Source organism: Trachinotus anak, unplaced genomic scaffold, assembly GCF_046630095.1.
Source record: "Trachinotus anak isolate AG129_WGS33_773 ecotype Australia unplaced genomic scaffold, CSIRO_AGI_Tana_v1 ptg000021l, whole genome shotgun sequence".
Taxonomy (NCBI): Eukaryota; Metazoa; Chordata; class Actinopteri; order Carangiformes; family Carangidae; genus Trachinotus; species Trachinotus anak.
The window spans coordinates 4191198-4210067 of NW_027273872.1; the positions used below are offsets into that span (position 1 = coordinate 4191198).

At 39.9% G+C, this 18870-nt stretch overlaps 3 protein-coding genes across 3 annotated transcripts; 2 read left to right on the top strand and 1 right to left on the bottom strand.

The window, feature by feature from the left end:
• The first annotated feature begins 240 nt into the window (after positions 1-240).
• gla (galactosidase, alpha) lies at positions 241-5864 on the top strand. The gene is made up of 7 exons (XM_071457339.1): positions 241-494; positions 1641-1815; positions 2683-2857; positions 3369-3460; positions 3641-3802; positions 4514-4711; positions 4944-5864. Exons 1-7 carry the CDS (start codon positions 334-336, stop codon positions 5271-5273), a joined length of 1293 nt encoding a protein of 430 aa, XP_071313440.1. The 5' UTR covers positions 241-333; the 3' UTR covers positions 5274-5864.
• rpl36a (ribosomal protein L36A) lies at positions 5595-8417 on the bottom strand. The gene is made up of 5 exons (XM_071457340.1): positions 8217-8417; positions 7453-7558; positions 7296-7363; positions 7088-7210; positions 5595-5675 (listed from the first exon to the last, which is right to left on the bottom strand). Exons 1-5 carry the CDS (start codon positions 8400-8402, stop codon positions 5655-5657), a joined length of 504 nt encoding a protein of 167 aa, XP_071313441.1. The 5' UTR covers positions 8403-8417; the 3' UTR covers positions 5595-5654.
• A 281-nt stretch (positions 8418-8698) lies between these two features.
• Positions 8699-18664, top strand: btk (Bruton agammaglobulinemia tyrosine kinase). Its single transcript, XM_071457338.1, has 19 exons — positions 8699-8837; positions 11814-11857; positions 12076-12234; positions 12386-12490; positions 13054-13135; positions 13324-13449; positions 13544-13608; positions 13700-13884; positions 14406-14468; positions 14674-14728; positions 14857-14936; positions 15258-15385; positions 15626-15697; positions 16026-16197; positions 16383-16602; positions 16769-16833; positions 17118-17236; positions 17412-17569; positions 18209-18664. The coding sequence occupies exons 3-19, from the start codon at positions 12094-12096 to the stop codon at positions 18278-18280; spliced, it is 1908 nt and encodes a 635-aa protein (XP_071313439.1). The 5' UTR covers positions 8699-8837; positions 11814-11857; positions 12076-12093; the 3' UTR covers positions 18281-18664.
• Positions 18665-18870: the final 206 nt, after the last annotated feature.

Sequence of the window (18870 nt, forward strand, 5' to 3'; positions counted from 1 at the left end):
GTGCAGCTGTTTTTGAGGCAGCTGTGTCCACAGGAATCACAAGACACAGTTATTCTCCTGTCCTGTCATGTCAGCTGACTTCTCCTCCTCAGATCTCTCACCCATCTCTGGTGGTGACCCTTGAACCTCGGCGCTTCCTAGTTTATAGTAGACAAATCCCGGCGAAATGTGATTGGACAGTCACAGGCGCATTTTGATTTGATTGGTCCAGATTCACGTCAGTCATTAAAGGGGGCGGCGTTAACTCGCTGTGCATGAGGAAGCGGACCTGCGGGTAAACACAGCCGCTGAGCATCGCGGGTCGTGTGGAAAGTGCGGGGTCGGGAAGCGAGAATGTGCCGCGCCGCGTTTCTCCTCGGGCTCGTCGGGCTGCTCGGTCCCGCCTCCGAAGCTTTAGACAACGGCCTGGCACTCAAGCCCACCATGGGCTGGCTGCACTGGGAGAGGTTCATGTGTAATATCGACTGTGACAAAGATCCCGATAACTGCATCAGGTAAGACACCCCGGCGGTCAGGTGAGAGAGCCCCCCCCCCAATACTTCACTTCTCCCCGGTGAATTCTTGTGTAAACATCCTCCACTCCCACACAGGTGATTTCACCCAGACCCAGTGAGTGAGAGCTTTTACATTTTCAAATCAAACACATACTTCACCACAGAGGGCCCCACCGTGCACAGGAAGGGACGTTTCCACAGGGGCCCCTGGAAAACTAGGCCTAAACTCATTTACAGGTTGATTAAAGACAAAAACAGGAAATGTTAGTGGTAATCAAGCTTCAGAAGCACAGTGGTTTCACAAAAGCAAAAAAAAAAAAAAAATCCTAAAATTTCTTGTAATCATGACTCTTGACTTTGCATTTAATCCATTGTACGATGTAATTATTGTTTTATAATTATGAAATCTATTTTGAAATGAAGATATTTATTGAAGAACAGAGAATATGAGAGAGACACATGATTTGAACAATTACAGACAGTAATTGCCATCATGACCTGATTTAATTTGCCTTTATTTGTTCTTTGGATTAAGGCACTGGGAGGTATTGGTGTTAGTTTATGTAAAGACCATTATTATATTTCACAAGGCATTTTAATTTAATTGGAGGGTTCAGGTAAAACACATACCAGTCCACTTTTCCTCATGATTACCTTTTACCATTTCTGCTTGAAAAACTATTCAGACAATCGATTATCATAATAGTTGCAGATTAATTTTCTTAATATGGACTAATCAGTTAATAGACTAATGACTGCAGCTCTAATCATAATTATAAGTCTGTAAATTCTCCATTTTTTTTTTCTTTGATAAATACAAAGCACTTTAGAATGCAAGATATTAGTCCCTGTTTTATTTTAGGGCCCTCAACATAAAATACCTCACTATATTTTAGATGGCAATTTTTTCCAAGAAAGACCAGAGCAGTAAAGCATTTGGAGCACCAAAAGTGGGCTTATTGGTTGAATAGTTATTGTTTCATAACACTCAACAATGAACTATAGCGAAACTGGCATTTGCTGTTACAAGAATTCCTTCAGCATGTACATATTTGTGTCTGCCATATTGCTGTTGCTCATGACATTGAACACTGGCATCTCACTGATACTATCAGCCCCGCCTGTCTCCTCCTGTTGCCCTGGCAGTGAGCGTCTGTACATGCAGATGGCAGATGTGATGGTGAAGGAGGGCTGGAAAGAGGCTGGTTACGAGTACGTCTGCATCGATGACTGCTGGCCCTCCCATCAGCGTGATGCCCAGGGCCGCCTGCAGGCAGACCCCAAAAGATTCCCGGGGGGCATCAAGAAACTGGCAGACTATGTGAGTAGTAGGTGTAAAAAAAGGCATAAAGGCTCTGAATGTGAATATAGTATTAATGTCATAAGTCCTCCATAGACATCAAAGAGAGAGGGGTTCAGAGAGACTTGAGGAAAGGGAGAGATACTTTAATTGGAGTCATTTCACCAGCTCCAAGGACTAAATGTGAGTATGTGCTAGGATGTGACTGTTTTATTACAGTTTCCAGTCTTTGGGCTGCAGTATAAATAGTATGCACAGTTATACACCGGTAAACCATGTCATATTTAACACATATTCCCACAGATGTAATTCCAAGGTGCTCAGAGAATCAGTGGTGCAATGCGTCTAAGTTTGGAAATCTTAGACAAATAAAAACTTTGGGAAGCCCTGGTTTAATAACTTGAGAAGTAAAAGTGATTACGCAGTCAGATTACGTATTCATTATACATCCATCCAAGCCGACCTGCAATTATTTACATAATGAAGGGGAAAGGACCAGATGTAGAACCCAGGTCTCAGATTTCATACCGATAGAAATTCAGCACCTGGAGCTGAGGGAGATACCTCGGCATTAAACTGTCTCAGGTGGGGAGTATGTTGTTGTTCACCCTCTCGGCTGCAGACAGTCACAATGGAGAGGAGTTTTCTGCTTCATAGACCACTATGACAGGCTGATTCCTACACAGGCAGCGAAAAAGTTATATTCACCAGCAAAGTGATATATTTAGGCCCGCTAAGGCAGAGCTGCTGCCTGGAGTGGAAGGATCAAGTTTTTAGCTGTGCAACATCGCCACCTGCTGGTACATGTCTATAACCTGTCAAGAACAAACCTGCTGTCAGTACCTGAAAACTAAATCAATGAATTCCCATAAATTTTTCTCTTTTAAGGTCCATTCTAAGGGTCTGAAGCTGGGTATCTACGCAGATGTTGGGAAAAATACATGTGCTGGATACCCTGGCAGTCTGGGTTACTACGAGATAGATGCTCAGACCTTTGCTGACTGGAATGTGGATCTGCTCAAATTTGATGGCTGCTTTATGGACCGGACCATGCTGGGAGACGGTGAGCTTTTAATTCAGCCCCCAGATCAACTCTCAGCTTAGGTGCTGATCAGGACAAAACCAAAAATTAGTTAGTAAGGCCCACTGATACATAGCACTGCGCAAAATCTTTAGGCATTAAAAGTAAGAGGAGGATACTTTTTAAAATAACACAATTTAATTTATCAGTAAAGCTCATACAAAGTACGGGAAACAGAAAAAATTGAAATCAAATCAACCTTGAGATCACGTCTCTGCGGGGGCCAGACCATCTATTGCTCTTTGTTCTTCTTGTCACTGAGGATAGATCTTTATGACTCTGAGTGTCTGTTTGGAGTAATTGTTATACTGCAGAATTAATTTGGGACCAGTCAGACCCCTCAATTCTGGTAATTCATGATTCAAGTGCCTGAATCTTCTGCACAGTACTGTGTATGTAAATAGACTTTTGGCTCTTCTCTCATTCAGAACCTCAATTAGACAAGGTATTTTATGGGGTTTAATCTAACGACTTATTATTTATTCTGGTTAAGGCTACATAAAAATGTCAGAAGCACTAAACAGAACCGGAAGACCTATCCTGTACTCCTGTGAGTGGCCTTTATATGAGTGGCCTCTTCGGCAGGTGAGAGAAAACTTTTCGTTTTTTTCCTGACTTTAAATTTCAACACTCATTTTCCATCTGTGGTTTATTTTGCAAAATTCTACCCACATAACAGTAACAATAAAAAGAAAGAATACTTGATGATGATGAGACCATAAGCCACATGTTACACTACATAAAAGAGCATTTCTTTGCCTCCAGCCTAACTACACAGCCATTCGCGAGACGTGTAACCACTGGCGCAACTTCAATGACGTGTTCGACTCATGGAGTTCTGTCAAGTCCATCTTGGACTGGACTGCTACTTATCAGGACATCATCGTCCCCTCGGCGGGACCTGGGGGCTGGAATGACCCCGATATGGTACAGTGCTCTACTCACGCTCCTATACACTCTCTGACCTCAAACCCAGCACAGAACCAGTGGCCTTCAAATACCAGGCTGTTGTATTATCATTTTAACATCACTGAATGACTCACCAGTTGCCACATTTTGAGGACAGTGGTAAGTGGTGTAATATTTTCAGAAAGTCTTTCTTGCTGAGAGATAGATAAAAAGACTAAGTATAATTATCACTAGACTGTCACTACTATGGGGCTACAGACAGCATATAGCTGACTTAGCTTTGCACAAAAACTGGACACAGGTCAAAACAGCCATCTATGTGTACTCGATGTGCCAGAGGGTGGATTTTGTTCACTTTGGAGAGATCACGCCTAGTCTTTGTGCTAAGCTAACAGGCTTCTGGTTGTAGCTTCATTTTGACCATAAGGTCATTGGAGTGGTGTGGACTGTCTAATTTAAGCAGTTTATTTTCCAAAGTCAAACTACTCCTTTTAAATTATCAATGCTTTAGTTGAGGCTCTTGTTTTTACCTTTTTCATTTATATAGAGCTGCATTTATAAAGGGGCTCAACTGAATTTATATTACTTAAGCTAAAACTACAAGCGTGTATGTGAAAAAATGATCACATTACCCAGAACTGTGTTGTTGATGTACTGCATCCTATCACTAATCCTAAATTCCCTTGTTTTGTTTTTTTACATTTTTATGATACTGGTCCATTTCTCTAGCTGGTCATCGGGAACTTTGGCCTGAGTCATGACCAGCAGGAGTCTCAGATGGCATTATGGGCCATCATGGCAGCCCCTCTGCTCATGTCTAATGATCTGAGGGACATTTGTCCTCGCTCCAAGGAGCTGCTGCAGAACAGACGCATCATAGAAATCAGCCAGGACCCACTGGGCAGACAGGGATACCGCACTGCCAAGGTGGGTGTGAGAGGTGACACAAAGTGTGTTCGCCTCCTGGAATCACAGGTGTGAGCATTTGTAGTACTTTTAGTTTCTATATAGCAATGCTAAATGCTTTGTTATCATCTTGGTAGTCTAGAAGTCAAAACTTTAAAAAGACTATGATAATAACTAATGAAATCAAAGTAGCAATAGCAATTCACGATATGGACTAGCACCATCAACTGATAAGATATAACTTGTTCTGCAGGTGGACAGTTTTGAAGTGTGGGAGAGGCCTCTATCTACGAACCGGCTGGCTGTGGCTGTTCTGAACAGACAGGAGATCGGAGGCCCCCGTGGGTTTGTCATCAGAGCGGTTCCAGGCTGGAAGATCTGTAACCCCCAGTGTAACGTCACACAGATCCTGCCTCAGTACAAGGAGATGGGCGTTCAGACTCCACACAGCAAAATGGTTGTATCTGTCAACCCTTCAGGCACCGCTCTGCTCACTATCACTCCCATCAGCGACTTCGAGAGGACGCACAAGCTTTACTGGGAGGACATGTCAGTCAAACACAAGAACGCCACCATTTTGTAGTTCTCAAGAGGTTATACACTTTATCTTCCTACACTATACTGATGAAGTATAGTGTAGGAAGTTGTTGGATTTGTTTTAAGATCAGTTGCCTTTGTAAAATTGAGTACATATGTTCAAAAACAGAAGGTGTAAAGAGTTTTGCTTGAATCCGCTTTGATGACACTGGTTACTTTTTATATTTTATGTTCACTGGGCAATATTTTCGGACACTTGATGTGAATTTTCCAGACAAGCTTCCAAAGAGGTTAAATTACAAGACAAAACTTGATTTTTGTGCAGGTATGGTGAAAATAAGAGTGAAATAAGGACTTAACTACCGCGTTAGTTTTAACACATTTATTGAAAATAGTGACAACTTCATCCAGAAGATGGGACCACAGTTTAGAACTGGATGACCTGGCCCTGTAAGAGAACAGAGGGACACCTTTGTAAAAATGCAAGTTAAGGGTAGTTACTCAACATAAGGAAAAAGTGTCGATGGCATATGGTTCACGTTGAATGGTGCTGACAATTTCCATAAATTTCAAAATCATTGAGGTTTCTGAATCACATTTGAATGATGATATATTTGAATAAAAACAGTTCAAGTTGTCTGAATGTGTTAACTTCACATTAATATATGTTGGTTAAACTCTACATCAAAAGCAGAGTTTGATATCTGTACTGACTTAGTCTGATCCAAACATTTTGTGTGAAGAAGACATGATGTATGACAAATTAAGGAAATGTGCTACTGAGATGTACACATTTTGTCCTTTAACCCTTTATAATTCACCCTAATTGTCAACTGAGATTAACCACAAACTCATCCTCATAAATGACAGTTTAATGAATCAGTCTCTTACTGAGCTCTCACAACAGCTGGTGTGTTAGGGCAGGAAGAGGCAGCTAATCTAAAGTATTTTAAGGTTTACAGAGTTTGTAGTAATGTTTTAATGTTCATGTGGCTTTGATCTGATGTAAAAATGCTATATTTTACATCATCCGCATATTAGTGTGGGCAACTGGATCAGTCCAGTGACAACAGATTCCTTAATGTACGTGTATATGTTCTAAATGTAAACCAAAATCCCTGCAATTTGCAAAAGCCCTGCAAATTAATCCCTAAATATACAACCTCTGCAATTTTATGAATTTGGATCAAAACCTTTGTGCCTATTATGTCACTTGATTTTTTTTGTAGCGACATGATTCCAGTTAAAAAGCGATGCTATTCACTCACAATGTACCAAATCCCCTTCCCAAATCCTCTGCCATCTAAAATGAAATGGGCTCTTTTCAAGACAAAGAATTATTTTTCATCTCTGCCGTGAATAACTGTCCTGATGTTCACGGAGAACATCTCTCATTTCATGCTGCCTCTTTGGCAGCATGTCTTAGCACCCACTCCATCTTGAACATTTTCAACACTGTCTTCACCCTTTTCTAGTATATTTTTTAGTGTTAATGCAAAAGACAGGTACACTCACTGGTCAACATGCAAATAGTTGTGCTCATTAAAATTCTACAATCTTTACTACACCAGGAAAGGAGGAGAGCTAAAATACTAGCATGTCACCGTGTCAAAAGTTAACAGATTGTCAAGATGTTACCGTTAATAGGTTATTGACAGGGTTGATTTATATTAATAGTTGCCAAATTAAGAGTGTGATTACCCAATTACCTCCTTTAAGTGAGTGAACTATGATTCCACACAGCGCAGTAATGGTGGTAGAGCATTTAAGAATGATTTATGACATTCGCTGCATAGATATAAAAACCTATAAAAAAAATAAAACAGAGCTCCACACAGACATTATAAAAATGACACTTACCTTTCTCTTCTTGTCACCACCCAACTCGAAGTGCTTGCATCTCTTGATGGCCAGCATTCTCTTGGATCTGCAGTTGGGCTCCACACACTCCAGCCTCAACACAATTTTCTTTGTAGTTTTAGCCTGTGCAGACAGTGAATCAGTTAAGACTCCACTTCTGCCGCAACATTACACACACTTGATGACACAGAACTAAGCTTTTACTTGCCTTTTTGCGGAAGATTGGCTTTGTCTGACCACCGTACCCGCTCTGCTTTCTGTCGTATCTCCTCTTACCTGCAAAACAGTTTCAGCTCAGCCACATTTCCTAACACAGGAAGCTAACCACAAATTGAAATATGAACCACTCATAACAGACTGGTTACCCTGTGCATAGAGGGAGTCCTTCCCCTTCTTGTACTGGGTAACTTTGTGGGGTTGGTGCTTCTTGCACTTCCTGCAGTAAGTCCTGCGGGTCTTCGGGACGTTCACCTGAGCATAGAAAATAAACCTTGAGCAGACGTGCAATAAGAACAGAAACTGATCAAATATGTCGAATTAAATTTCCCCCTATAATGCACCGCAAGCTAACCAATGCGGAAAAACAAGCTACTGTCAATGGCCTTGCTAACTGACGGCTAACTCGAGTACATGTGGGCTGTTTAACAGATCAAAAATAAAACTAGCATCGTTTTATGCTAAAGACATTTTCTTACACTTGTCAATATTGGCTAAGAAACTCATGCTTCTCACGTTTTCACTGCTAGCTTTAAGCTAGCCAGCTGCCGTTAGCTAGCAGGCTAACACTGAAGCTATACAACATGAAATAAATGGGAAATACATCATTTAACATGCGACACTGAATCCAAGTTTAAAGATAAAAGGCTGTAGCTCGGAAATACGGTTATTTTGACATTTAACTCAAGCTGTCGGCGACAGAAAGGCCGGCTGCTGTGGAGGCACGACTTCACCAACACAGGAGACATCGTTCAAGAGCCATGAAACTGTGTAAAACAGACACCAGACGGCTCATACTGCCATCGCACCGTGTATCAAAACATTTAGCACATATCTGAACTGACCAGATGCAAAAATGGTTCCGTAATAGGTAAGATTGAGTTAGATTGAGTTTCGTGTGATAATTTCATACCATGGCTGCGACCCGATGCAGAGGAAAAGAGGGAGGGAGAAGCCGGAAGCAGTTCTTAAAGTGGAGCCCAGCTGTGAACCGGCTGTTGTCTGTTGTTGTGTCTGCCCCCTGGCGGCCAGAGATGTCAGGCGGCCCAAAATCACAAATCAGACAAAGAGCTCCAATTTCAAGTACATAAAAATGCATTGAGTTATATATTTAGTTTTTTGAAAAATGCTGAGCAGATTTTATAATTCCTGCAAAAGATATGAGTCTGAAGTGTGTCTATCTGTTGCCCATGTAATAGTCAAATCAGCAGTGGACTGAATATAAAAATCACCCCAAATAAAAAATGTAAGAGTGTAAGAGCCTAGTGTCTGAATATGATCCTGTGTTAATGTTTAGCCCGCTTCCAGTTATCACCAAAACTGTCCAGAGGGCCGATATGAAAATGAGCAGGAAGAAAAAGGGGAAGTAAGCAGAGTCGATTCCTCTCTGTGGGTGAGTTTAAGCTTCTTGCATCAGAGACTAGTACATTTAATGGGAGACAAGCGACTGAGACAAAGGTTTCTGCCATCGCTTCAAGCCTCAGCATCTGTAGCTGTCCATCTGTCTAATGCTTGACCTTTTTTGGGTGCCTGGGTAAGTGACATGGCTCTTTTAGTGTGGTCTGTAAGGTGAAGAAGTATTTTTATTCATGTGTTTCATTTGACAAAAGCAGTAGAAAGTACTGTGCAGATATGTGCAAGTACTGCATGGAAACCCAGCAATGCTAATTTTGAATGCAAATCCAAAGTGAAGTGTGTTCTCTCCACAAAACTACAAATACATAAGTCAAATCATACTGACTGTATCTGCTAAAATGCAAGAATGTTATACTTGTTTCTGAATGTTTCCTTCACAATGATGCACTGTGGTGTATTCTGCTATACGCTGCAGTGATGAAAACTTGTTGCATGTTTTTTAAACCTTTGTATTGACACATCTTGCATGACTACAATGGTTTACGTGTACGATGGGGTGACCATCAGAGGACACTTTCATGTGGTTACCTTTATAATCTATGCATGATTATTTTTTTAATACTCTGAATTTCTGAGGACTTTTCTAAATTACAATTTCAGAAGTGAAGAAGTGATCTCTCTTTGCACGCATCACAGAAATTTTTAATCATCTTAATTCCTATTTGTGCGCTCTGACAACTGAACTCCACAAGGAGACCACAATGATAAACTGATGTGGTATCATGTGGAGGGGGAGCATTTTTGGTGGTTACAACTCACAGTGAATTTGCTTTTCTCTCTCGTATACACACACCAACACACATACACACTCTCTTTTGCATATACTACTTATCTGTCAGGAAATGTCAGGAAAAGAGAGCATCTTAACAGGTTCCTGTTAAACCAACGCTTTCATGATATGGTTGTGTTTGCTACGTCATACAGAGCACACATCACACAGTAAAAAAACCACCTGCATTCCATCCTAAAACATTTTCACTATAGTCTTTATTACTTATTTAATTTGGGCTTCATTTTAATGTATGTATCGCTCTGCACACAGACATAACAACCCAGTTGGTGATATTTACAGTTTACAAAGATCAGCCTCTCTCACAGCCACCCATAGTCAGCGCATTTTCTTATGATGAGATGATTCTATGAGATTAAAATGGGTTTTTTTGTTGTTGTTTTTTACTTAGGCTACTCTTGACTTTTGAGTTGTCATATATGGTTTCTCACAACCCAAAACCACACAAGCAACTGAAAAGATAAGCATTAGAAGCTGAGAAAAAAAACTCTCTGCAAAGTAAAAAAGTGTGCAGAAATAGAGATGCAAAATCTAAAAAAAGAGAACCTTGTATATAGTTGTACGTGGTGAAGTGATGTATAACAGCACACAATGGAGGCATGTAACATGCATTTCAACTGTGTCAATGATAGGTAACCATACTCGAGAGAGAAACAGTGTTGGGTCGAAGTGCTGCAGGGCACACAGTTTCTTCTCCCTTCATATTGCAGTACAACACTGATGCAACTTCCCTATCAGTTTGTCTGTGTCAGCCACCATGAGTCAACTCCCTTCCAAAGAAGAAAAAAGAAAATCTCCTTCTACTGGTCGTGATACAGTGAAAAGTAGACGTACAGTTTCGGTTGACTGGCTCCAGTTGATCATAAAGGTGGTGGTAGTGAGGGTGCATTATCTCTTGTCTGAGTTTATTGACCTCCACTCAAGTTAGTGATGTGAGAAAACACTGGGTTGCAACGAATGAGGAATGAGTAAACAATGTTTCACAGAATAGGGAACACGTCTGCCTGTTCATGACGGCACAAACAAAACTAATAGGTATTGTCAGTCAGTCTGGTGTGAAGAAATGTCACACATTTGGTGTGCAGGGAGTGACAGAAGCTTCTGGTAGTGTTACAGTTCATATGATAGAAGGAAGTGCTCACAGGCTGAAAATAGGCTGAGCTGAAGTGCAAGCACATCTCACAGAGACTAAAAGGCAGTGAGCACTCAGCTGTGTGACGGGGTGAGTCTGAGCATCTGATCTGGGTTTGGCCCGGCAACATGGCACATTGACCTCTTCCCTTTAGGGTATTGTGTATTTTTTGTTGTATTTCAGAATAAAATGTGTCCAGAACATGACTTAGACTTCGAGTTTTTGCTTGATGGAAAGTGGTAGTTGAATTTTTTAGTGACTGTTTCACACTAACTCTACTCACTGGCCTGTCACTAGTGTATCTGTTGACATAAAATTAAAACAAGGTATTCAAGGATGTCTATATACAGACATCCGTGTTTCTCTGTCCTACTCCTCTTTCATCTAACTACGGCATCAATAGACACCCTTGTTCTGTTTTGGAGGTGCTAGTTTCATTGCAGCACTAGTGGTTAGAAACTACTGAAAACAAGACACAATAAGCTGTCCTAAACTAAGAACAGACAGGCACTTTCATTTGCCTACTTATCTTATAATGCAGGTGAAATGTGATTATGTATGTGAGCGGGTGAGCGAATGTATGTGAGAGAGAAAGGTGGCCTTGTGATGGTGAGATTGTTTGATATCTTATATTATCAGTTTGCCAGTAAACTAATTTCCCTTGGATACTGTTTCTTATCTCAGAGTATAAATTTAAATATGTTACGAGAACCTATATAACTGGGTTATTGCATTAACGACCAGGTTGAATGCTAAAAATAGCATTCAAAACCAGTTCAACAAAATACCAATAAAATGTGTTTGTGTGTGTGCTTTGTGAGAAAGTAAATTGTTCTATCAAGCCAGTCAAAGATGTCTATGCATGTATTTGCACCATACCCCCTACAATCTAAGACATGGAAGAGTAATGTCAACCCATCATCTAAGGAGCACATTTCCAGATGGACACTTTTATCCAATATTTCCTTACACAGCTTCCCAGCACAAAAGCATACTGTATATTTAGGTCACAGTCATGATGACCAGGATATAACAGCTGAGAGACACAGATGTGCCACAGGGGGGAAAGGATGTTGCTGGCATGAAAAGCAGGGCTTATGCAAACTACAGCTAATCACGCGTTCATACTTACTCATGCTGCAATGTCTCTCCATCTCTTTCCACATCTGCAGTCTGGCGTGTTGTCCTGGCATTGCTCTGACTCTATCTAGAGCAGGTAGGTATTGACTTAAACTCTGTTAAAGCACGTTTAAAACTTTCCAAGCTGAGCACGGTGGTAGCAAGTGAGTCAGTGACAGCTCTCAACAGGAAAATTATTGCCTGAGTTGAGGCGCAAATATACCGTTCAGTGTTGTTCTGCCACACAGAAAAGAGTCCATGCTATGCTGCTATTATGCTTCACAGAAGTATTCATCACTCCTTGTTCCCATGTAGGTTAATTCTGACTGAATCATGTCAGACCCTATACTGGAAGAAATCTTCATTAAACGATCCCAGCAGAAGAAGAAGACATCTCCTTTGAACTACAAGGAGAGATGGTTCATTCTCACACAGGAAAAAATAGCCTACTATGATTTTGATCCCGACAAAGGGGTACGTATATAGAAGCAGGAAAAAAATCCTTTCTTGAAACAGCATCACATATGTCTCAGATTAATTTTGCTGCCAACCTTAAAAGAACAGTGCAGCTACATTTTTTTGTTTATCCCTGAGATACCTGACTGTTTCCTCATCTGTTAAGCAGAAGCGAAAAGGTTTGAGAGGATCAGTTGACCTTGAGAAGATCAAGTGTGTGGAAACGGTCCAGCCAGAGCCCAACTCCCCGAACGAGCGCATGTTTGCTTTCCAGGTAGACATTTTTGTCAGTTAACTTCATATCAAAAACTACAAACATGCACTAGTGTAAATAAGCAAGAATGCCATGTATCACATTATCCATTTAGGCAACTGAGAAATAATAAATAAAGCAAGTGGAACATACTCTACTCCATGTATGACATTTGTCACCTGTTACTATGTAGACTTGGCAAGAAGCCACACATGGGACACTTGTAACATGAGACCAAATTTTCTCCCTGACAGACAAAAGCTGGCAATACTTTCAATAGTTAATAATGTGAAAGTCTATTGTTAAGAAGTGAAACCATCTCTCACACTCAAATGAACTAGGGGCTTTCAGTGATTGTGCAGGTGCTGCTGTTGCACACATGTTAAATCACAGTCAAGGTGAAAATGTTTCTGGCTGGCATTAGCCATCAAAGAAAGAGCAGATAACAGCTAATAGTTTCTTTCTTCAACTGCAGTGAACGCATGTGAATGCAGCTTTTGTCGCACTTTTTGCAAACCTGTACATAAGAGTGCGTATCATATGCAGCCACAAACTTTCTATTTTCTTTTTCATTTTGGCCACAGATCATTTATGATGAAGGGCCGTTGTACATCTTTGCAAAGAATGAAGACATCCGGGCTCACTGGATAAAGAAGCTGAAAGAAAGTAAGTATATGTTTATACATTTACCAATTTCTCTTGTGTTTGTGTATCCTGTCATATATGGGCAATATCTGACGATATCTCAACATCATCCAGTGTCTGCACATCAGAAGAGTTGCATGCTCATGCAAAAGCAAATGTTGATTTAATGTAAATGTCCTTTGTGTGCGTGTGTCAATACTTGTGCATAGTGGTACGCTTCAACAAGGACCTGATGCAGAAATACCATCCGTGTTTCTGGGTGGATGGGGTGTGGCTGTGCTGCCAGCAGGAAGTTAAACAAGCTATGGGTTGCAAGGTGCTGGATAGTAAGAACGGTGAGAATAGATTCCTTTTGGTTGGAAATCTGCAATAATCAACAACTAAGCTCATTCATCAATCCATGTTTGTGTTAAATAATGTCATTCATAGGCTTTACAACGAAAGCATCCCGTCGAAGGGGATCCAGGAAACCTCTTCCTCCTACCCCAACAGAGGTACAGACTCAGGCCTTTTTGATTGATATCCACCAATTAAAAACAGACTAATTTGTTCATAAAAATATCCACTAATCTTATCTTGTTTCAGGAGAAACATAGGCCTCTACCTCCACAGCCTCCTGAGACACCTGCCCCTCCTGCAGTCATCACTGTCATAGCTGAGTATGACTACACACCCATGTCAGAACAAGACCTGGAGCTGAGGAAGGATGAGGAGTATACCATCCTTGAGAGGTCTGAAACAAACTGGTGGAGAGCCCGAGACAAATATGGGTAAGATGAAAATATGAACGCAGGAGGCCTAACAGATTGCATTTACACACCTGCGTCCACATCCAAAACAAAGGGAAGAATACTGTTTAAATAAAATGATTGCAAGCTCCTTGCTTACAGAAGGGGAATTATTCATTGATGCCTCTGAAGCACATAAAACAAGGAGAACAGTGTTATGAGTAGACATACAGATCTGAATATGCACAGTATCAGTATCTGTATGGATGTGTTTTTACTATATTTACCCACATGAATTTTCCAGGCTACTTCATCTCTTGTGCCAGAACAGGAATATTTTTATATGATTAGTAAAAATATATAAAATACTGATAATCTCTAGTTTGAATGAATTAAATTTGTAGGTGTATAGAGGTCTAGGAGTAAAAATATATTTATGAAAAGTGTAGCTAGCTAGCAACTAGCATGGCAGTGGCCAGTCAAGATGCACATTTAGTTGTGTATTTGTGTGTATGCATGTAGACAATACTAATATCTAAAAAGTATTTTATTTTCTTTTGCAGCAAAGAAGGATACATACCTAGTAATTATGTTGTGGAAGCAGAAAGTGGGCTAGAAAGATTTGAGTGAGTATTGATTCTATTGTTCTGTCCTAAATTGGTGAATTATCTTCTTATATCATTGTAAATATACAATTTATAATTTTTATGTTAGATTATTAATACTTTGTAAAGTGCCTTGTCTATATATCAATATATTTTTGATTGCTGACGCAAAAAATGCTGCAAAAACAGTACACAGGGAAAATAATATTTAAATTCATTTTTACAGCTGGTATTGCAAGAACATGAACCGTAGCCAGGCAGAAAAGCTGTTAAAGACTGAGGTAAGTTAAATTATCAATATACATGATGTTATAGGAGGACAGCTATAAATATAGTTCAACTTAGCTGGGCAACATTTAATGTGAAACTTATGAATTATATATTCTTGTGTTTTCTTTTCCGTTATCAGAACAAAGATGGAGGCTTCCTGGTACGGGACTCAAGCAAGGCTGGGAAATACACCGTGTCTTTGTTCAGTAAGGGTGGCGGGTGAGTGAGCTCAGCGGTGTTAAAACACTGCTGCATGGTGCTCCTTTTATACACAGCATCCACTGGCTCCACTCATGTGTGAATCTATCAAAAGAAGAACTGTTTGTAATGAAAGCGGAAACAGTGGGCGACAGAGGGAGAGAGATGTAAATTTTTCATGCAAAACTTGGACTAATCAGCCTTCAGAACTTTTTCATCAGAGCTCTAAGACTGAACTACCTTGTGGATAACATTGAGGAGATATTACCTACTCAGGCATACATGATAAATGATAAATTCCTATGTTGTTCATTTAAGTTACTCTTCCTTTCCTCTCAACAGGGACACAGGTGGAAGCTGCAGACACTATAACATCTGCACCACCCCACAGGGCCAGTTTTATCTTGCAGAGAAGCATCTTTTCAGCACCATCCCAGAGCTTATCAACTACCACCAGCATAATGCAGCAGGTCAATATTGAATATATGGATATCTAAAAAAGTATCTAAAAAAATCAGATTTTAATTCTCCAGTATTTGTCATACAATGAGACATAATTAAAGTTAGGTTGTAACAGCACGAAACGGGAGTGAAGGTGACAAAACATAGGCACACAAACAGAATATTAAAAAATGGAAACAGTCAAAGTCTATTAAATAAAAATGTTGACCTCACTGGTAATAATGGGATTTTCTTATCTTCCTCACTAGGTATGGTTAGCAGGCTGAAATACATTGTATCTAACCGGGCGCGGCCTCCATCAACAGCCGGGCTTGGCTATGGTAAGAGTATGACTATAGAAGTATTGATATGACTTGAACTACTGACAGAGCTGAAATATGTCCACTTTCTTGGCTTCTTAAGATATTCTCTTGTTAATCATGATTTCTGGTGATTAATCTCTGGTGACTGATTAAAAATTTCTGTGTGTGCAATTTATAAACCACCAATCTTCTGAGATTGCCTAAACGCTGCACGTATTAACATAATGATCATTTGTTAGCAGTGGTCTAGGGCACCAGCACATTTGTTAAAAGTAATGATTCCCTTGTTTGACATTTTTGGAAGTACGCTTACTATTGCCCCTCCAATCTCTCTTGTTTGCCCCAGGTGTGTGGGAGATTGACCCCCATCACCTCACCTTCATCAAAGAGCTGGGCACTGGGCAGTTTGGAGTGGTGAAGTACGGGAAGTGGCAGGGACAGCATGACGTGGCCATTAAGATGATTAAAGAGGGCTCCATGTCTGAAGATGATTTCATTGAAGAGGCCAAAACCATGATGTAAGCAAAACTAATCTTAAGAGTCTTAATTTGAATTAAGTTCACACTCGTGATTGATCAGTAAATCTGAAACTGCCCATAATAGAAAAAACTGATGCGTCACACTGAGAAGTGTAGGCTCCGTAAGCATTGTGAGGAAAACCAACTCATAATACCTAACTTCCTTCTCCTTTTGCTCAAACCAGGAAGCTACGCCATGAGAACTTGGTCCAGCTGTATGGTGTCTGCACCAAACAGAGGCCCATTTACATAGTGACTGAGTTCCTTTCAAATGGCTGCTTGCTGACTTACCTCAGGGAGGGCCTGAAGCAGCATCCAACAACTGTGCAGCTCCTAGAGATGTGTAAAGACGTCTCTGAGGGCATGGCCTATCTTGAGTCAAATCAGTACATCCACAGAGACCTGGTGAGAGACAAAGATCTACTGTTCAACAGTGCAAAACATATCCCACTACATTCCTGCATCACTGCATCATGATACGCTAGGATACATTGGGGTTGTTTGTTTGAAGATAAGGCTAAAAGTTTAATGATTACACCTTAATCAAGAATGTTATTTGTTTTGTTCTCAGGCTGCCAGGAACTGTTTAGTAGATGGCAATGGTACTGTCAAAGTGACTGACTTTGGACTGTCAAGGTAAAATACATTGTACATTATCTTGCTACACAGGTACAATTTGTAGATACTTTCCAAGTACTTTTCTTGAGTATTCAAATTTTATGCTATACTTTGAATCCACTACATTTATTTTACAGTATTAGTTACTAGTTACTTTTCATATTAAGATATTAATATCAACTTAAACATAAAACAGTATGTAAAGTAGTTAGAGTTAGTCCCACGTCAACTAACCTTCATTTCCCCATTGTGGTATTGGCACTTTTTCACTTTAAGTAAAAGATCTTCCATCCCTGCCTTAGGTACGTCTTAGACGATGAGTACACAAGCTCAGCGGGTTCCAAGTTCCCTGTTCGCTGGTCACCTCCTGAGGTCCTCCTCTACTGCAAATTCAGCAGCAAGTCGGACATCTGGGCATATGGTGAGCAAACATAATGTACAGTATATTTTTCAGTTTTAGTTATCATTTCCCTACTGCAGTTTTGGTCGATTATAAGTGTTATCTATGTTTAAATGACTTCACAAACTATGAATTCACATCTGTATTAAAGCATCATCTTTATGTTTTCACCATAACTATTTCTATAATTACCTAGGGGTTCTGATGTGGGAGGTGTACACTTTGGGGCGGCTTCCATACGAACGCCTAAACAACACAGAAATAGTGGATCAGGTTTCCCGAGGCCTGCGCCTATACCGCCCCCAGCTGGCCAATGAAAAGGTCTACAGCATTATGTCAAGCTGTTGGATCGAAGTAAGTACATTTTGTATTGTATTGTACTTAACAATATGAGAGGTTAAACATCTTAAAGTATCTACAACCAAGTCCAGCTGCCCTCAATTAAACTGTTATTGGAATACCATGACCTGGATGACTGAGAATCTTCACAGACATATTAATGAAAACATGTATTATCAAGTATTAACTTAGTACTTTCTACTCCACTACATCTATATTGTACTTCTTACTCCGCTATGTTTATTTGTCAGCCTTAGTTACTAGTTACCTTACAGATGAATTATGATACATAGATTAAGCTACCCAGCAATATATGAAGTACCTGCTGCAACATTAGTGCTGCCACATTAATTTATCAACAAATAAAAAGTAATAATGTAAGGTATATTATTCAGAATTGGACCATCCATAATGAGTTATTTTACTTTTGATACTTTACTTGATGCTTATACTTTTGTGCTTTTACTAAAGTAAAATTTTAAATGCAGGTCTCTTACTTGTAACAGTATTTCTACACTGTAGTATATCTACTTTTAATTTTACTACTGACTGTTGGCTGTGTTATGATAATGGTCTTGTACAGACTGGTGATAGTGTATGAAAATATTTTCTGAACATCAACCATCTCGCTGCATTTCCTTGTTTTGTTTCCAGAAGGCAGATGAGAGACCCAACTTTCAAGAGCTGGCACTGACTGTTCAGGATTTGCTGTACGAGCTCCAGTAGACGCCAAAGTGATCCACACCACCATAGACACAAACAGTTCACTCTGGTCCCCACAGAGCAGCATCTCCAAATGTCCCTGGAAAGTTAACACGATGTAAAAACAGTTAACAACTTCAACACGAGACAGCACAGTCACACTGAGGTGCTCTGTAATGTGAATATGTGTACTGTGAATGTCATTATAACTCAATGATTAGAATAGCTCTCCTATCACGGGTACAATACTATAGTTCAGCATTTGAGATGTGTATATTTTATTGACGGTTATTGGATTAAAAAATATTGCATGTCTATATTGTATTCTGTGGAGTGATTATGGAGACATGAGGAAACAGGCTTTGTAAGAGCTGATTTATTGCACAAATATGAGCCAAGTATGACAGGTCATGGAATGACTGAAACATCACGTGAAATGAAAATGACAAACGACATCTAATGGAACTGTTCACTTAATACAAACTTTTAGTGTAAAAACAATATTTAAAAAAAAAAAACGTTTGCATGGGTTGGTATTATCTTTATTTGTTTAATTAAATAATATATAATTATTAAAAAAAAACTTTATTTAGAGCATTATCACATATAAGGGA

What these genes read in the sequence shown, in the direction of transcription:
- btk (XM_071457338.1), top strand. Translation starts at nt 12,094, where the DNA reads ATGTCAGACCCTATACTGGAAGAAATCTTCATTAAACGATCCCAGCAG. An exon ending in AGTGGGCTAGAAAGATTTGA is followed by an intron (nt 14,469 to 14,673) that starts GTGAGTATTGAT and finishes TCATTTTTACAG; the next exon opens with CTGGTATTGCAAGAACATGA. An exon ending in GAAGAGGCCAAAACCATGAT is followed by an intron (nt 16,198 to 16,382) that starts GTAAGCAAAACT and finishes TGCTCAAACCAG; the next exon opens with GAAGCTACGCCATGAGAACT.
- gla (XM_071457339.1), top strand. Translation starts at nt 334, where the DNA reads ATGTGCCGCGCCGCGTTTCTCCTCGGGCTCGTCGGGCTGCTCGGTCCC. An exon ending in GATCCCGATAACTGCATCAG is followed by an intron (nt 495 to 1,640) that starts GTAAGACACCCC and finishes TTGCCCTGGCAG; the next exon opens with TGAGCGTCTGTACATGCAGA. An exon ending in CCGGACCATGCTGGGAGACG is followed by an intron (nt 2,858 to 3,368) that starts GTGAGCTTTTAA and finishes ATTCTGGTTAAG; the next exon opens with GCTACATAAAAATGTCAGAA.
- rpl36a (XM_071457340.1), bottom strand. Translation starts at nt 8,402, where the DNA reads ATGCATTTTTATGTACTTGAAATTGGAGCTCTTTGTCTGATTTGTGAT. An exon ending in TGCATCGGGTCGCAGCCATG is followed by an intron (nt 7,559 to 8,216) that starts GTATGAAATTAT and finishes TTCTATGCTCAG; the next exon opens with GTGAACGTCCCGAAGACCCG. An exon ending in AGCCAATCTTCCGCAAAAAG is followed by an intron (nt 7,211 to 7,295) that starts GCAAGTAAAAGC and finishes CTGTCTGCACAG; the next exon opens with GCTAAAACTACAAAGAAAAT.